The 18077-nt window shown below is 40.6% G+C and overlaps 2 protein-coding genes across 2 annotated transcripts; one reads left to right on the top strand and one right to left on the bottom strand.

The window, feature by feature from the left end:
- The first annotated feature begins 323 nt into the window (after positions 1–323).
- Positions 324–17974, top strand: LOC145225403 (low-density lipoprotein receptor-related protein-like). The gene is made up of 22 exons (XM_080092091.1): positions 324–517; positions 1077–1195; positions 2317–2463; positions 2762–2896; positions 3350–3563; positions 4531–4644; positions 4896–5153; positions 5224–5342; positions 5500–5646; positions 5856–5993; positions 6085–6249; positions 6450–6544; positions 6611–6698; positions 6802–6901; positions 6968–7118; positions 7637–7793; positions 7894–8006; positions 8253–8346; positions 8485–8675; positions 8878–9015; positions 9315–9451; positions 9655–17974. Exons 1-22 carry the CDS (start codon positions 324–326, stop codon positions 9791–9793), a joined length of 3153 nt encoding a protein of 1050 aa, XP_079948217.1. The 3' UTR covers positions 9794–17974.
- Positions 11530–14697, bottom strand: LOC145225404 (uncharacterized). Its single transcript, XM_080092092.1, has one exon. It carries the CDS (start codon positions 14695–14697, stop codon positions 11962–11964), a length of 2736 nt encoding a protein of 911 aa, XP_079948218.1. The 3' UTR covers positions 11530–11961.
- Positions 17975–18077: the final 103 nt, after the last annotated feature.

Here is an 18077-nt window from a genome sequence, read left to right as displayed (position 1 = left end):
CTTACGTCAGCAACTTTCGTGTCGCAACTACGGAATATATGTTGTCACGTGTTTGGTGTGTGAAGAACAATATGTTGGCCAAACAAAAAATAAGTTTTCGACCCGATGGAATTCACATCGAGCTGTTTGGCGGACGTCCGACATAAGTGTAGGGGGTGACCGCGCGGCCCTTCTTCAGCACTACCATAATAAACATTTCCGACTTTTCCAAAAAAAGTTAGACATTGCACAATGTTATAATGTGGTTTTTGTAGAGGAACCTCGGACTGAAAAATTGGACGTTTGTGAAAACAAATGGCTAATTGTAACGGGCGCCACAATAAATGTTCAAGCGATGGTCCTTCCGGCAGTTCGGTGACTGCAATCGCTTTGTTGCTACAATCGTGTTTGTTTTTTTCGTTTTGCGCCCTTATCTTTTCCTCGCCTTTTTTTTCGTGGTTTTTATCAGCGCCATACCTGCCGGTCTGCATTTGCAGTCCTGTAAGACAGAGGAAAGACTTTTTGCGGTTATTCTGGGGTTGCGTGTTGTTTGTATTTTTTGCTTTTATCCCGCTTTTTATTTTGTTTTTAGACACTGATGATGCTTTTTATAGCGAAATGCATTTCTTTTGATAAAACAAATAAAATATAGCGACAGATTTAGTGGTTTTCACACTGAATTTTCTTGATCTGATTGTAATGACCCTGAATCGTCGCAGTCGTTTTACTTGAAAGGAGATTTCAATAATAAGAAAAGAATTACTACAAAATTTTTATTAATTTTATTTTAATAAAAGGCCGATTAATGCCATAAAAGTTATTCTTAGTATACACTGATCAAACATAAAAAAACTATATGTAAAGATTGTTTTGTATAACAACTTGGAATAGGAATGTCAAGTAAAAATACTGGGGGTGCTGCAGCTCCGCAGCCCCCTCGCACGAGCCGCCCCTGTTAAGCAGTGATTTGTAAACAGTAAAGTTCGAAATTTTTGCGTGCATTTCCGGCATATGTAGCCTACAAGTATTGGCATATAGGGCAAAATCAGGGATACTTGTAGCAGTGGAAAAAATAAATGTTTTACTTGTTTTGTCAGGCACATGTTCATCAGTGATGGTGGAGAGGCGCCTAAAATCGAAAAATGTTCTATGGATGGAACTCAATGCACATCAATAGTTAACACGAGAATCAAAGTGGCAACTGGATTAACTATAGGTTTGTGTTTTTTGTATCACTGTCACACACCTAAATACACAATAAAACATGAGACCACAATATGCCATTATGACGTCATACACAATGCTTACCAAGCTATGTAGAGCAGTGGTCGGCGACCGCCGGTCCGCGGCCCGGTACCGGTCCGCGAGGAGTTCGTTACCGGGCCGTATAATTTTTCAGGTTAATTGGTATAAAACATTTTGCCCATGTATCCCAGGGATAATAAACTAATTTAGGTGTTTTTATTGCTAAATATTTGTAGTTTTTTTAAGACCGGTCCGCGATAAAATTTCACTTTCAAAAACGGTCCGCGGTGCAAAAAAGGTTGCCGACCCCTGATGTAGAGGAACAGTGTAGAAAAATCACGCTTCACGTGAGTATCGTACAAGAACGCTGGGAGTCGAACCGCTTGTCATATGGGTTCAGGTTCGGTTCGGGTTTACTTGGTTTTGTTTTTAAGGGTTCGGGTTCGGTTCAGGTTTTTAAAAATGTATATTTTCGGGTTCGGGTTTTGTTCCGGTTTGGGCAAATTATCCGGTCCGAACCGGTTTGTGGTTTTAAACCAAACAAAATGTGGGGTTTCGGTTCGGGTTTTGAACTCCGGTTCGGGTTTTTAGAAAATCGTAATTAGCGGTTCGGGTTCGGTTCGGGTTCGGTTCGGGTTTAATTAAATTAACCTCTCAAACCGGTTCGCGGGTTCGGGTTCAGTTCCGGTTCGCCACCCTGCATTAAACACACGCACACACATATATATATATATACAAAGTGACTCACCAATAATCGTCAACACGACAATAAACGGCTTTTCTAATACAACCGATGCAACACCGTGCTCCACGTAAGTCAGCAACAAAAAGAAGTAAACCACGTTGCGTTATAACACAAAACTGGCAGTCGATTATTACGTCACACAACGCAATAGATTATAACACAAGTTGTAGTGAGGAAAAGCGGGAATCAATAGAAATCGGCAATTACTGGCAAATAAGATGTAACAGCCTTTTTACTTTTGTTTAAAAATATATGGTGCATTTTATAAAGAGACAAATACTTTGCAGGGGCTGTATATAGAAAAAAGCTGTTCAAAACACACAATAACAGTGTACTTGACTGTGCAGATTACGGAGCTTCTCGATTATACTGGGCTGATGCAATACTGAAAGAAATCAGCTATTGCGGATTCGACGGATCTGGTCGTGTAAACCTGGTTGTAGGAAATGATCTTACCCAGTTTCCAATTGGAATCACAGTTTCTGGAAATAGGGGTAAGTTTGGATATTGGGGGTAAGTTTGAAAATGACTTTGTTTAATACGGAAATGGTTAAGTTGTGCATGCTTTGAAAAAAGTAATACTAAACTTGCCAGCTGCCCATTGGTGCATCCTTTTGTGCGTGGTGCTACTAATGTAAGAATTCAAATCACAAAAGTTTGAGAAATTCCAATAGATGACACAAAGGGTATTAACGAATATTCAAAAACAAAATTGTAGGAAAATTAAGCAAAACTGTCTAGCTGTATTGCTTGTTAATTCATAAATGCGAACTTTGTTTTTCTCCTTGCTAGTTTTTTGGACCGGTTATGATGCGATGGGAGTGCTCAGCGTGGATAAAACAACAGGCAGAAATATGCACATCATAGCTGGACAATTAAAACAACCCAACGGGATTAAGGCTATCAACGCCCAACAACAACCAATATGTAAGAAACTGTTTCTTACTGTTGTGTTACCGTTTCTTACTGTTAAACCAGTGGTTCCATAGACCGGAATTTTGCTCCAGGGGAGGAATTCACTTTAATTTTTACATGTGGTTTGAAATAAACACTTCAGCTTTAGGAATATAACCTGTGAAGTTGATAAAAGACCCAATTTTAAATGATCTTTGGTTTATGTGGTGTATTGCGCGGGAATGAATTTTTTAAAAACTGTTAATGGAGGAATAGTTGGGAACCACTCTGTCAAACTATTTATGAAAATATTTGTTGGTTGCTATGAGCATAGGTTTGTTAGAAACCATCGTAAATAATATTTGTTGACATACTACACATCTAAATGACCTTTCTTATGACATCACAACATAGAAAAATGAACATCTTGTGTTTTTCATTGAAATAGTCATTTTTTAAGATTTGATTTTGTGGTTTTCAATTTAGCACCTAACCGCTGCACTGGTCGTTCATGTAGTCAACTTTGTTTGGCACGTCCTGGCGGCTACCAGTGTGAATGTGGAGATGGTTATCAACCAACCAACAGCGATCGAAGCACCTGTATTAAAGTGGCTCCTTCGGCTCCACCTGGTACCATCGTCAATTTCGTCGCGGCTGATCTGATGGTCGTACGTCACTTTAAGTATGACTGGAGTCGCAGGTGAAAAACTTCAGAATTTCTTGCTTTTTCCACAACATGGCGGTCCCTGAAAGTTATCATGGGGAAATTGTCAGTAATGCCCCGAAGTTTCGGTTGGTCGAAACTTTTGTAGTTACGTCGATACGAAAAACTTTCAGCCGAAACCGAATTTTGAAGTGCAATCATTGCCCAAACTTTTCATGTTGCCAATTTAAAACATCGGAAAATATAGCTTATTGTTACATCTAGAAACTATGAGTCAGGTTGTCTGCGAAATATTTAGTGTTTTGTTCAGCTTCCATTTTGTAAAAGTTGTTTAAAAGTGTCATAAAATAAATTACCTGCATCAATAACACAAGATTAATTAAACACCCATTAAATAGAAATTTTTGACCGAATACTCGGTTTCGGTTTAAACCCCTTTTTAAAGCGAATTCGGTGCATCACTAGCAATTATCTTTAACAATCTACATAAACAACTCAAAGATCATTTTGCTGCTTAATTTTAAAAACTTATAGAATTATGAAGGACTTATCAAGGCATTGGATAATTATAACCATACAAAGAAACACATTTAATTATAAGACATATGCATTTTAGAAAATTTAAACATTCGAAAGATTTGTCAAAACAAAGAACTAAACTAAAAAAAAACGGACTTTATTCTGTAAACAGCGTAACACCCAGTCCAAGTCCATGTGTAAGGTATGAACACCAACAGTTCATTGTCCAATTCTCTGATTTACATCCCCTGGATGTATGCAAAAGTTTTGCGAAAGGAATTTTGAGACATTTTGCAGCAATCAATCCATTTCAAAACAAATCATTTTCAGGTTCAGGTTTCCTTCCGGTTCAGGCAATATATCCGGTCCAAACCGGTTTTAATTCCATTTGTTTTTAATTCCAATTTTTTTTCTTCTTAATATTTACAAGGGCCTTTTGACTATGCACTGCGTGGCACATTATTTACACGCTACTTTGTTTTAGGCGAGGATCAGCAAGCGTTTTGTCACAGGGTTACAGGAACACCGTGGCTGTAGCGTACGACCCAAGTGGTGGCCATGTTTATTGGTCGGATGTCGCCCTTCATCGAATATACAGGTTTTTGTTGTTTTGCCCTGATACCTAGATAGTACACATATCGGTTATATTGTTGATTGATTTATCTATTTTTATTACTTCCCTAGTATAAAACCGCACAGAATTTCAAAGTTTTTTACACTTCGGTGTTTTAAGGCAGTTCAGAATGTATGTAAGATGAAACATGGGGCATTGATGCAGCGCCAACAAATGCAAAGTACATAAAGAACAACCTACGCATTTAATTTAAACTTTTAAGACTCTGTTTTAAGGGGATTATTGGGTGATGACAATCAACTAACTTCGGTGGAAACCGTCTTGTTTGGATCTAACCATTCCTCATATCTTCGCCATCCCGACGGAGTAGCTGTGGATTGGATTAACGGAAATCTCTATTGGTCCGATTTTGCCCTTCACTCAATATTCGTTACCAAACTCTCCCAAGTGCTGGACGAAACGCAAGTAGCGACTGTTTTTGTCAGAAACGAAACCTACCTCCCACGGGCTATCGTTACACATCCGGCAAAAGGGTAATGTGGTGAAATGCAAACATTCTTTTCATAAAACTTTAATGTGGAAAGTCTTATTTTACGATTGCAGGTGGTTGTTCATATCTGACTGGGGAACACAGCCCAAAATCGAACGCTGCTCTATGGACGGAAGCAGTTGCATTACTATTGTTGATGTCAATATACGTTGGCCCAACGGAATGACTATAGGTTAGGAAATACGACATTTTTGTCTGATGATTTTTTTCTGTAAAAAACTTATCTTAATGTATAAATAAAAAATTGGAAAAAAAATCAAACAACAGTTTTTTTTATTTTCGCCGTAAAGATGCAAAATCTTTTTTTGAGCAAACATCTTTCTTGTTAGATTTTGCCCTTGGACGCGTTTACTGGGTGGATGCCTTTCTCCATGCACTTAAATGGACTAACTTCGACGGATCTCAGACTGGTACAGTGTTGCAAAATCAAAATGTACTTAAACATCCATATTCAGTTGCAGTTTATCACGATAAAGGTATTAAAAGCAACATTCCTTTTTTGGTTATTTTTAACATGTGGAACAATTTTGGTAAATGTAAAGCGTTAACCCACTATAAGATTTATTCATAAGTTAAATTATGACAGATCTCTCTTGGCACTTTGCTAATGTCAATCACATACATCCCTTATTTTACAATTATGTATTTAAATCAACAGTAAATTTATCATATTTTACGTTCGCAGCTTACTACAGTGATTGGGCTCACAGAGCTATAATCAGTCTCAATAAAATGACTGGTCTGTCTGCTCAGTATGTACTGAAGGGCATGACAAAACCAATGGGTTTTCTGGTAGTGGACGAAGAGTACTCTAATCCTTCATGTGAGTATAAAGACGACTAAGGCAGTCTAATCCCCATGTTTTGAAACGATTTTAGCGCACAAACTTAACTGATTCCAATGCTTATTGTCAGCCCCCAATCTTTGTTCAACACGTGGTTGTAGCCACACATGCGTGGCAGTTCCAACTTCGTCCGGTGGAATTAAAGCGAAATGCGTATGTCCGGACTTGTTCAGATCTCGTCTGGCATCCTTACAAGAATGCAGAGAAGAAACCTACCGAGGGGCAGATGGAAGAGGTATATTGACATTACAAAAAATTGATTGACATTACAAATTAATTGGCATTACAAAAAATTCACCGTGTATGTTGTTCACTTCATTGTGCCAAACAATACACTTACGTGGTGCATCAAAACAGTTTCAGTAATGCATCGACGTGGTATATCTCACGTGGTGTTCAAATGTATTTCACGTTTTTTGTTTTGTTATGTATCAGTGACCAATTGCGCTGAGGGATATCAACCTAATCCTACTCGGTCTCAATGTATCGATCAGGATGAATGTCTGCAGAACAACGGAGGCTGTCAGCATGTGAGTAAAATATCATAGTTGGTATCTATTTGGACAAAACAAATAACTTGTCTTCTAAACAAACAGATCTGTGTCAACTCGGATGGAAGCTTCAGGTGCCAGTGTCGCAATGGTTTTGAACTTGATTCAGAGGGATTACGTTGTACAGCTACAGGTTACTTGATGTCATGTGTTTTAGTGATATCGTTATTTTATTAAATCTATTAGAGGTAACTTAAAACACTTTTTTAACTTAAAAACTTTTGATATTCTTATAGCTGATATTTGCACGAACAACCCATGTAATAATTTGGGAAGATGTGTGCTTGATGCTTCGGATGATGCCGGATTTACCTGTGTTTGTCGCCAGGGATTTAGGTAATTCAAATTCACAAGTTAGTCGGTAATGTACTTCGTGTTACCAAGACTATAACCTGTTTGTAGAGGTCCAACGTGTGCAGAAGTGTATGGGACAATTCGTATCAGAGGAAACGAAACTATCCAGAGCGGTTCTTCATTTACTTTGGTCTGCACAGTCCCACTGGTGATAAACTCAGTTATCATTTGGCACCGAAACCGAGAGATTCTTGAAACAGTAAGAATGTTTACAATCTGGTCCAGCAAATTTCAGTGAAACGGCATTTCATTTTAATCATCTCACATTACCATGAAAAGTCGTTTTTCTATTGATTCCGTCGTTTGTGCTTATATTTTTTCAAAGTTACAAATTGTTGCCACTGATCGCAATAGCTCAGAAGCAAATAATTGTTAAACTAAAATAAACGGTGATCGTCGATGACCATGTTGCCTGTTGAAGGGTTAGATACTGTTCAGTTCAAATACTCTCAGTTAAACTAAAAAGAATGGACTACTTTGGGCTTATTCATGGTCTATAAGAGGACGCTTTGCATTTTTATAAGTGCAAATAACGTGAAAGTCTACCGTAAGTTAATTTTATTACTCGAACGATAAACTTTGAAGGTGTTTTTCAGAACAAGGGTTTTATTTCGAAAATAACTAAACCTGTGCTTTTGTTTTTCTTTCAGTTTTAACATTTTTTCGGTTGATATTTGCACTGAATGTCAATATTTTGCATAATTTACGTTTTCACAGAGGCAACATCGTGTACGAATTACTGATGGCGGACGCGCTCTTACAATTTTCCAAGCCACTTACGAGCAGGCGGGGGAATATAAATGTCAATTTTCGTACCAGAGTGTTGAAAGAACGGCAAGGCGCTTCGTAGCTGTGCAATCTCGAGTCAGCGATGGTAAATCTATAACAAACCCTACTATTTTAGTTGCAAAGAAAAAGTGATAGTTAGAACTTCTTTGGTTTTGCTTGAAACCTTTCGTTTTTTGTTATTCTAGTTTGTGGTCTTGCCCAGTCAATTGATCACATCGATAGAGTGAAGGCTCCGAAAATTGTTGGAGGACGAGTTGTGGCGCCGCTTGGCGCTCCCTTCATGGTGTTTTTATACAAGGTTGGCTACCGGAATGCATATATCCATTACTGTACTGTTGCAATCTTATGTACACTAAGCCCAACCTTAAGTCGAAAAACAATGACACTGTAAGATAATAATGTTTTGTTTGTCATGACAGCAACAAAACATCATGTCAAACAGTTTTAAAAAAACAGAATCTAGTGAGGATCGAGGGTTCACTGGGGTCAATTGTTGTGGCGAGATAAGTATATTGAAAGGTATATGTGTTATGTTTCTGTCCAGACAACCCATGAAGGTGAAACACGTCGAGGTCTGTTTTGTGGTGGGAGCATCGTGGAACCTCAGCGCGTGGTGACAGCTGCTCATTGTGTCGAAAGTACGTCGGCATTAAATGAAATAAATCGATTTTACCAGATAAGTTAAACATGCCTGTATTGCAAAATTTTAGATGTTAATAGCTTTTGCGTTGTCCAATTTCCTGCATTTTCAGAATGTGTAAACACATTTTTTACAGGATTGCTGGAAACCGAAATTAAAGTTTATGCTGGCAAATTAGATTCCAACATTGACTTGATTGAGCCATACCAGCAGTCAGCTGGTGTACAACTGATCACCATCTATGAAAGTTTTGTATCAGAAACTTTTCATGGTGATATTGCCATTCTTACCCTGGATCGTCCTCTAAATTTTACAAAAGGAGTCAAGGTATTATTTTGTCTTGATCTTCAAAATAATTTAAATGTTGAAGTTATTTGTTTTTGCCAGTTTATTTGTTGGACGTTAAGAAAATACAATAATGTTAAACTTTTCAGCATTATCTCTATACAACTAAACACTTTGTTCGACTTGTTTTTTTATACCTACTGTTTTCAATCATCACAAAATTTTGTCTTTCCCGATTTTACAGCCTATTTGCGTTCCTCGCTCCGGAAATATAGACGACGATTTGAAACCTCGTCCTCTCACTGGAACAAGCTTCAAATACGGAATGGTGTTTGGCTGGGGAGTCACACAGAACTTTCGAGAACGCAGAGTTTTACGGGAGGTAATATCAGATGTTGAAACGTCACATGAAAATGATTTTCCTATCAAGTACACTTCAATAATGTTTCCTGTATGATCTGAAACATATTTAACTTGATTGTCCTAAAAAAAACTACAAAAGTCACAAATATCACAGCTCCAATATAGCAACCATGTGGAATTCATGACTAGATTGCAAAAAATCGACAGCATGTTTCCTTTACTTTTTAACACGCACCAGAGATATCCTAGCACAGTGGTTCTCAACTGGTGGTCACTTCATCATGTCTGCTATAATTTTCAATCCTATTTCATGTATAGGTAAAACTTCCAATCCGCAAGCAGTCATTCTGCTCCGCTGCCAATCCCGGAATGACAAAACTGATGTTCTGCGCCGGCGGTTTGCTGAAGCAAGATTCGTGCCAGGGTGATTCAGGAGGACCTTTTGCCTTATGGAGGTACCGTTGTTTCTCGACACCTATGTGTACAACTATGAGCGTTGTTGCATTTTACGATTCTACATAGTATTGCAGAGTTTTAATGCAAATGTTATAACAGCCCATTTGGGAGTTTGTAAACCTCCGCCTTTGTTAGCTTCGGAAATTTATACAGATTATGCACACTTTACTATTTTTTTGACTCTTGTCAATTTTTTCTTCAGTGCGCGTTCTCAGAAGTGGTGGCTTGCCGGTATTGTTTCCTGGGGTGATGGTTGTGGCGATCCAACAAAACCAGGAGTTTACACACGAGTGGGAACTGCTCTTCGTCAGTGGATATACGACAATGCTGACATTTATTAAACCTATCCTTTCACCGATCGTATTTTTATTTGTATATACCAGGGGTGGCCAACTTGTTAGTCGTTATGATCGACGAAAATTTTACTAATTGTACACGATCGACTGATCAGTAATAATTTAGGCTGCCACTTAAAAAAGCAATAACGCAAATTTCTGCATGGGATTTGATTGACAATTACAACATAAGCATCACCTAGTTCTTGCAACAATATAACGTCGCGTATGTACATATTTTTCAAAGGTCTAAATCTCCCTAATCAATTGCAACTACTTCGTTAACGCAAACATTAAAGTTGTGACGACAAACATTGTAGTTGACTAGTTGTTAGGACATAATTTGTTGCCAAAGTCACAATTGTTACGCAAGAAGGAAAGTAACATCATTTACATTATTATTGTTTTATTGCACGTTTAGGCGTTGTGTCAAAATGTCAGAAGTGCTGTTTTATATTATTTAATTTGTCTTTCAATTAATAAGCTGCTGATTAGTAGTAAGAATAATTGACGAAGCAACAGTGCTTCCTAATCAAAATCAGTCAACAAAGTTGTTTAACGATATATATTTCACCCCAAAAGGGCATCTTCAGTCGTTCTGTGAAACAACGGGTGTAAAAGTAAAACAAACCAAGCAATGAACTAAATCCATATTAAACACAGCAAAGAGATACGGCAACCTGCTACAAGCAAGCGTGTTGCAGTGTGTACCTTTTGTGTAGCTTAGACGCAGTTCTGTCGCAGATCTTGCATAGTTAGCAAGGGCTTGTAGCAGCTTGCCGTATCTCTTTGCTGTGTTTAATATGGATTTAGTTCATTGCTTGGTTTGTTTTACTTTTACACCCGTTGTTTCACAGAACGACTGAAGATGCCCTTTTGGGGTGAAATATATATCGTTAAACAACTTTGTTGACTGATTTTGATTAGGAAGCACTGTTGCTTCGTCAATTATTCTTGCATATAATTTTATGTATAATCAGTGATCGTCGACAAAAAGATGCCTACTACTTGCGGGATAGATCCTGTACCAAACACTAAATGTCTGATTAGTAGTAGAGAAATTAGTGCGATCGTCCAGTCAAATGCAGACGATCAACGTGTTGGCCACACCTGGTATATACTATTGGTAACTAAAGTTCAGCCACCCGCTATTCACCAGTACATAACTATTCACCATTTGCTCATAAATATCGTTGCAGTTGTTTGGTATTCTGTGTCACTTTATTAGGGATTTAGTCGCTACATTTCGGGATGTTTTCAAGCACACAAAGATAGAAAATATGTTAGACTGTTGACGAAAAAACTAATAGCCCAGTTGCAAGTAGCAGTGCGGGTCATTTCTCGTCGCATAAATAATGGTCGCACACAACAAGCACAACACACCAACACTTCACCAGCGGCGGTGACAAACAAATTGCGGTTCCATCCTGTTGATCTGAATTAACTAACGTCGAACCCATGCGCTTATTATCCAAAAGGTGGCTTCACTACCGTTGCATGTATAGCGTTCACCTTGTATATTGCGCGGCAAATAAATGCAAGATTCAACTCGAATTTTTGGAACTTACCTGTGGAGACTCAGGTCGGGTGCAACTCAAGGTGTGGAATGCAACAAGTGCGAGATGTTGTAACATATTGTAAATTAGTAACTATTACATGTAAGTTCTGACAAATCACTTAGTCGTTCACCCTTTGGTTTTAAAGATATATATATTTCGCTATTACAGCATCGTCAGTATCTACGAACAAGCAGAAAGATTCATAAAAAATTAATGAAAACAGTATGCATAAAAGACCTACTAATAAAAGTGTAAAATGGAATGTTAAAAAACGTTACTCAAGCTGCAGCGGCAACCAACGCACCGAGTGAACCGCTACCGCATCAAACAAGCGAACAGACAAGAAAAAGAAAAAATACATTACAGGTGCGCGGCCGGAGGGAGGAAACAAGGCAACTTGTACATTATCGTCCGATAAAAATCCACAGGCAGAGAAAACACGCTGGTTGACGAGATAAGGCGATATAAACTCATGGTGGGTTCCCAAGTTTAACTCCAGCAATTCGTCGTCGTCCACCGAGTCGGGAATTTCATTATGGCACAAAGCACTCATTACCAGCGCGTCGCTTGTCGTCGATCCATTTTCTTCTGTTGATCCTCGTTGGACGTATTCCTTTAATAAGTTAATGTGGTAAAGCTTTTAGTACTACCTTTGACGTTTACGCGGTAGTCATTGATTCCAACTTTCCCTTCGACTTGAAACGGTCCCTTCCATTGCATGAGCAACTTGTTGCTATCGGTAGGGAGCAGAACTAAAACCTGATCACCTTCCTTAAGCGTCCGCCTTCTTGCCTTGCGGTCAAAATTCTTCTTGTACCTGGTTTGTGCCCTCACACTTGCTTCTTTGGCGATTTGCATGGTATTTTCCAGTCTCTCTCGAAGCTCAAACACATATTGGTAGCTGCACATGGTTTCTGGATCTGTTGTCTCGTTGGTAAACATGTCCTTGAGGATGTGAAGCGGTCCTCTGACCGTTCGACCATACAGAAGCTCAAACGGCGCAAACCCAGTGGATTCCTGGGGTACTTCACGATAAGCAAACAGTAAGGGATTTACATACCGATGCCATTGCTTCGGCTGCTCGTTGCACAGTCGCTTCAGCATTGTCTTTAAAGTACCATTAAATTTTTCAACTAACCCATTACATTGTGGAGAATACGGAGCAGTCTTTAGATGGCGCACCTTTAAAAGCCGTTCGACCTCCCTCATGCAGCTGGAGATGAACTGGGTTCCTTGGTCCGATAGCACCTCGTATGGAATGCCCACCCTGCTGTAAATATCAACCAACGCTTCCGCCACATCCTCTGTAGTGATGTTCTTCAACGGCACTGCCTCAGGATACCGGGTGGCGTAATCGACCAAAGTCAGTAAATAGCGATGCCCCTCTTCACTTGGGGGGTGAATTGGGCCGACCAAGTCTACTGCAACTCTTTTAAATGGTTCGTCGACTGCTGGCATTCTCTGAAGTGGAACTTTTGCAACTCTCCCCTTGCAAATCGTCTTCTGGCAGACATCGCAGGATTTGCAAAATCGTTGAACATCTCCTCTTACACCAGGCCAGTAAAAATTTCTATGGATGCGGTCTAGCGTTTTCTTTATACCCATATGGCCACCCATCATGGAGTCATGAGCTACCTCCATTATCTTGCATCGATAAGCCATAGGAACCATCAGCTGTTGAATTGGCTTTCCATAGTTGAACTTAGGATGCCAGAACTCTCTGTACAGGAGGTTCCCCTTTCGAACAAACTTCACATGACCGTCGCCCTGTGACCTTGTCCCTGACTTGTCCCGAAACTTATCCAATGATGCATCTTCATTTTGGGCTTGTAGAAAAGACTCCCGATTTATAACGTCGAATCCTTTGCAGCCAGATATTCTTAAGGGTTTCGTTTGGCCCCGCTCACGTGCTGCGGATCGTGTGACAACTGCACAGGTTTCCACGGGTGCGGCACTCCAGTTTGGATCTGGTGAGCCCCAATTTCTGGCTCCAGGTACGTTGCCAATGATTAGGTCGACGTTTAAGTCGGTCACGCAAATTGCCTCAACCGTACCTGAGTAATAGGGCGTGTCGACTGTAATGAGCGCCACCGGTGCAGGTTCAGCCTTCCCTTTGAAACCCTGGACGTATTGCACTTTTCCCGTTAGTTGGTGATCTGAGACTAAGGACCTACGAATCACTACTGAGGTACATCCCGTATCGCGAATCGTTTCCACCGATCTCTGTCCTACTCGACCCATTGTCGCCTTAAGGTTCTGGTTCCGAACCTGAACAACCAAGGCGTTCGCTGGTCTGTCTGTTTGGTGATGTGGCCCCTCTTCGGTTCTCCTCAAACGACAGTCTCTTGCAATATGTCCTTGAGCGTTGCAGATAAAGCATCGGCGGTCAGTGGGGCCCAACAAACGATGACTCGCGCCTGGTTGCATTGGTCTACCACAGTTGGAATAATACACAGCAGCTCGGGGATGTTTCGTGTCGCAGCTGTGCCCGCTAATCGTCTTTTTTAACGGCCCAAGAAACCTATCGGCCATTTCCGCGAACTCCTTTAAATCGTTTGATGAGTGCTGCCTCATGTACAGCGACAGTTCCTTGTAACTGTCTTTGTGGAACTTTTCGCGAAGGAAGAGTTCCTTAAGCCCTTTGTAGGTCTTTTCGATGCCGGCCATTTCCACCCAACTATCCAAGTAATTTTCAAACCGCACGAAATACTGGGAAACCGTTTCGCCTTGCTGTTGGGTTTCATTATTAAACTTGTGGCGGTATCCGTCCTCGCGTAATCCATACCGTTCCCGCAACGCACGTTTCAGCACCTCGTAGTCCCTGGCCTCTTCTGCTGACAGTCGAGAATATACTCCCATCGCTTTTCCCGTCAGCAGTGCACTGAGCCATGGCGCCCATTGGCTTCTCTCCCAACCGCTATTCTCTGCGTATCTCTCAAACCGCAGCAAATATCCGTCCATGTCATCCACATCGTCCACAAATTTGGGAAGCTCTGGACACTTGCCGGCACCAGCGTTACTGCTGCACGTTGTCGAAGTGCTTCTGGTCTCTTCGCGGCTTTGTCTATCTTCCACCTCAAGCTTTTTCATAGCCAGTTCGTGCTCGCGGACTTGTTGCCGCTCTTCCATCTCTTGTTTTCTTTGCTCATCTTCACGTCTTTTCTGTTCAGCGTCGGCCTGTTTTCTCTGCTCGATCTCAAGTCTCTTTCGCTCAGTCTCGGCTTCACGGTTAAGTCTCCTTTCCTCACGTTCTTCTTCCTTATTTATTTGCTCATCGATGTATTGACGCAAGTCTTGGTCAACCAGTCCCATCTGTTTTCCCGCCTCCACATAACGGTTTATAGACATCATTGCCGATCTTACAGGGGTTAGTGTTCAACTTCGCGTTTTTAAGTCAGTATCCCGGACGAGCCCCCAGATGTCACGTTCCCGTTTGCACGGTTACGCAAAAGATTTGGTACTGACTATCGGAAGTTCTTTAACAACTAACGCTCGTGTACTCTGATCAGCAATAACCACCTTTCCTACACCTTTATTGCCTTATTCTTATTCAAATAGAATTCAACATACAAGAAATATGATTACTTACAGACACAGTAAACGATTGTAAGTTAAACCATTATATCAAATTACAATTGTATAAACACACATACGCTAAACGCCCTACCGTATAAACTTCTACCAGCGCGAGTTTGTAATATAATGACTCGTTTTACAAAACAGGCCTATTTATATCGTTCGAGTCACAATGGCTAGGGTCAAAACGTTAACTCTGCTGGACTTGAACATTTACAACAATAACGGCTGCGGCGAGTGACGGGCGACACAATAAGACTGATACATTGGGCGAAAACAAAGGAAAAGATAGTGTGAGGCTGCAGCCTGCAACAAAAAACTTGGCACGCACAATGAACGTCCGGTGATTGCAAGATAACGTCGCATGTGAATTAGGTCATGTACTATCGGAGGTCGGTCTATAGCACATTTGTGACAACCTGGTTGGTCAGAGGGTATTGAAAATCAAGAGTGGCTTAATGCTCACGGACATGTGAGGCGCGTGGAGTGGCGGTATGTTTTCCGAAAAGACGACAACACCGACGAACCTTTTTTGCCTGAAAGGTTAAAAATCCCGAAATACTCCAGGCCAAACAAAGACCTGCTTGATGAAGCTACCAAAGCATATGGTGACTTGGTTTTTTCTAAATTGAGAAATTTGGGAGAAAAAGTAAAATACAACTTCTGCCACAAGAACAACATGAATAAAGACCATAAACAAAGTTTACATAAACTTATAAAATTGACAAAAGACAATCAAATTGTGATTTGCCGCTCGGACAAAGATGGAAAGATGTTGATATTGGACTTTGATGACTATCGAAAAGTAATGCAACGAGAGATGACTGGTTTTGATCTGCTTCCCCTTACCCGAGATGCATTTGATAAACATGTAACGCAAATACGTAAGATTTGCGAGGAAAAGATAATTTCTTTGCACCAGAAGAATGAAATTTCCGATCAGCTTTGGTTACACGTTGCTGGATTGAAATGTAAGGGAAACCTGTATCATCACGTTACGGGACCAACGGCTAAACATTTTTCTAACAACGCCCCCGCTTATGCATACCCCTTATTTAAAACCCATAAACTTTCTGAGGAAGACATTGAAACTATCCGGGTTCATGACATTCCAGTCCGACTGCTGCAAGCTTTGTCTCACACCTTTACTTCCCGAGTAACTTCGTTCTTGGAATATCTGTTTTAGCCGATAAGCGTTGCCAACTGCCAAAGTATTGTCCCTGAATACTGCCGGGATAGTACTCATTACTTGCAGATGTTAGATTGTTGGAAACAAGCCCACAAGGAATTTATTGCAGAGAAAATGAGAGAAACGGAGCTATGCATCATTACGGCCGACGTGACATCACTGTACACAAATTTACGCCGCTCACTGATATACACTGCCTTGACGGACGCCTTACAAAGCCACTCCACGTTTTCATCCACTGCAATCAAGAACCTGGTTGACCTCACGGTTTTAACTGTGGAAAATGTGATTGTGTGTCACGAAGATCGGTTTTATGCCCAGCGGTCTGGGATTGCCACGGGTGATAACCACAGTGTATCTCTGGCAAATATGGCGGTTCACTTTATTATAGTCCAGGCGAAGCGGTTCGTCGAAAAGACGGAGATTTTTGCTCGTTTTATTGATGACATGGCGTACATATGTCTGGGTAAAAAGAAAGCTGAACAGATAAATGACGGCTTAAGAAAATCATTTGCTGAATCTGGTCTTGCATTGACATTTCAGCTAATTGCTACCGATCAGAAGAAGGGGCACATTTCTTTTCTAGACGTGGAACACGTCATCTGCAATTATGACGTGTTCCAGTTTGTAACAAAAAATCACGTAAAGAAAACTGCTGTTAACCGCCGTTTTCTGGACGGAAGGTCTCACCATCCAATATCAGTTTTTAAGTCGATTCTGCATGGTGAGGCGAAAAGGATGCGTCGGCTTAATGAAAGAGACGAAGATTACTCAAAGAGTCTGCGACACCTTCAGCAAAAGGCCATATTGTCAAATTTCCCAAAAAACATGGTCCACGACATCATTGGTAAAGCAGGAAAATGGACAGAAAGATTTCCGACAAACCCGTCCACAATGTTTGGGGCTCAAAGGGACGTTTGGGCGACTAGTTTTCCTCATCTACTGAAGGCTAGTGAAAAAGAACGATTGCTGCAACCGAATGTGATGATTTCCTACAGAAAGCCACCGACTCTGGCTAGGATCCTCACAAGATACAGAACTATCGCGCAAAGCAGTTTTTTGACTAACATTTCATCACTGCCGGGTTCTTTTCCATGCGGCCATTGTGCATTGTGTGGCCACTTCGGTAACCACATGTCTATGGTGGACGCATCCGACAGCCTCACTACACCAAACGGGGTGTTCACATTAGCGTCCCATCTAACATGTAGGGATTTCGGCATTTATGTGGCAACATGCCGAATTTGCAATGCGCAGTATGTCGGCCAGACGAAAAACCGATTTTCCATCCGTTGGAATAGCCACAGGTCGGTATGGAAGACTCATCAACACAACGCAAACGACGACAAAACGGCTTTGGCGCACCACTACGCTATCGCACACAGCGACATATTTGAAGAACATTTAGACATCGCTCTATGTTTTTTTGTGCAGTTCGTACAAAAACCACCGGTTCATTTATTGGACATTTACGAGGACAAATGGCTAAACAAAAGTGGTGCAAGCATAAACATCCAAAAAATGGTTCTTCCTAGAGTAAAATAACGTCCTTCGCCTTCCCCTCCAGTTTGTTTGTGTTTATATCGCCTTATCTCGTCAACCAGCGTGTTTTCTCTGCCTGTGGATTTTTATCGGACGATAATGTACAAGTTGCCTTGTTTCCTCCCTCCGGCCGCGCACCTGTAATGTATTTTTTCTTTTTCTTGTCTGTTCGCTTGTTTGATGCGGTAGCGGTTCACTCGGTGCGTTGGTTGCCGCTGCAGCTTGAGTAACGTTTTTTAACATTCCATTTTACACTTTTATTAGTAGGTCTTTTATGCATACTGTTTTCATTAATTTTTTATGAATCTTTCTGCTTGTTCGTAGATACTGACGATGCTGTAATAGCGAAATATATATATCTTTAAAACCAAAGGGTGAACGACTAAGTGATTTGTCGGAACTTACATCTATTGCTATAAGGATT

This window comes from Phallusia mammillata, chromosome 4, assembly GCF_965637545.1.
Source record: "Phallusia mammillata chromosome 4, kaPhaMamm4.hap1.1, whole genome shotgun sequence".
NCBI classification, from domain to species: domain Eukaryota; kingdom Metazoa; phylum Chordata; class Ascidiacea; order Phlebobranchia; family Ascidiidae; genus Phallusia; species Phallusia mammillata.
This window is presented reverse-complemented; position numbering and strand designations above follow the sequence as displayed.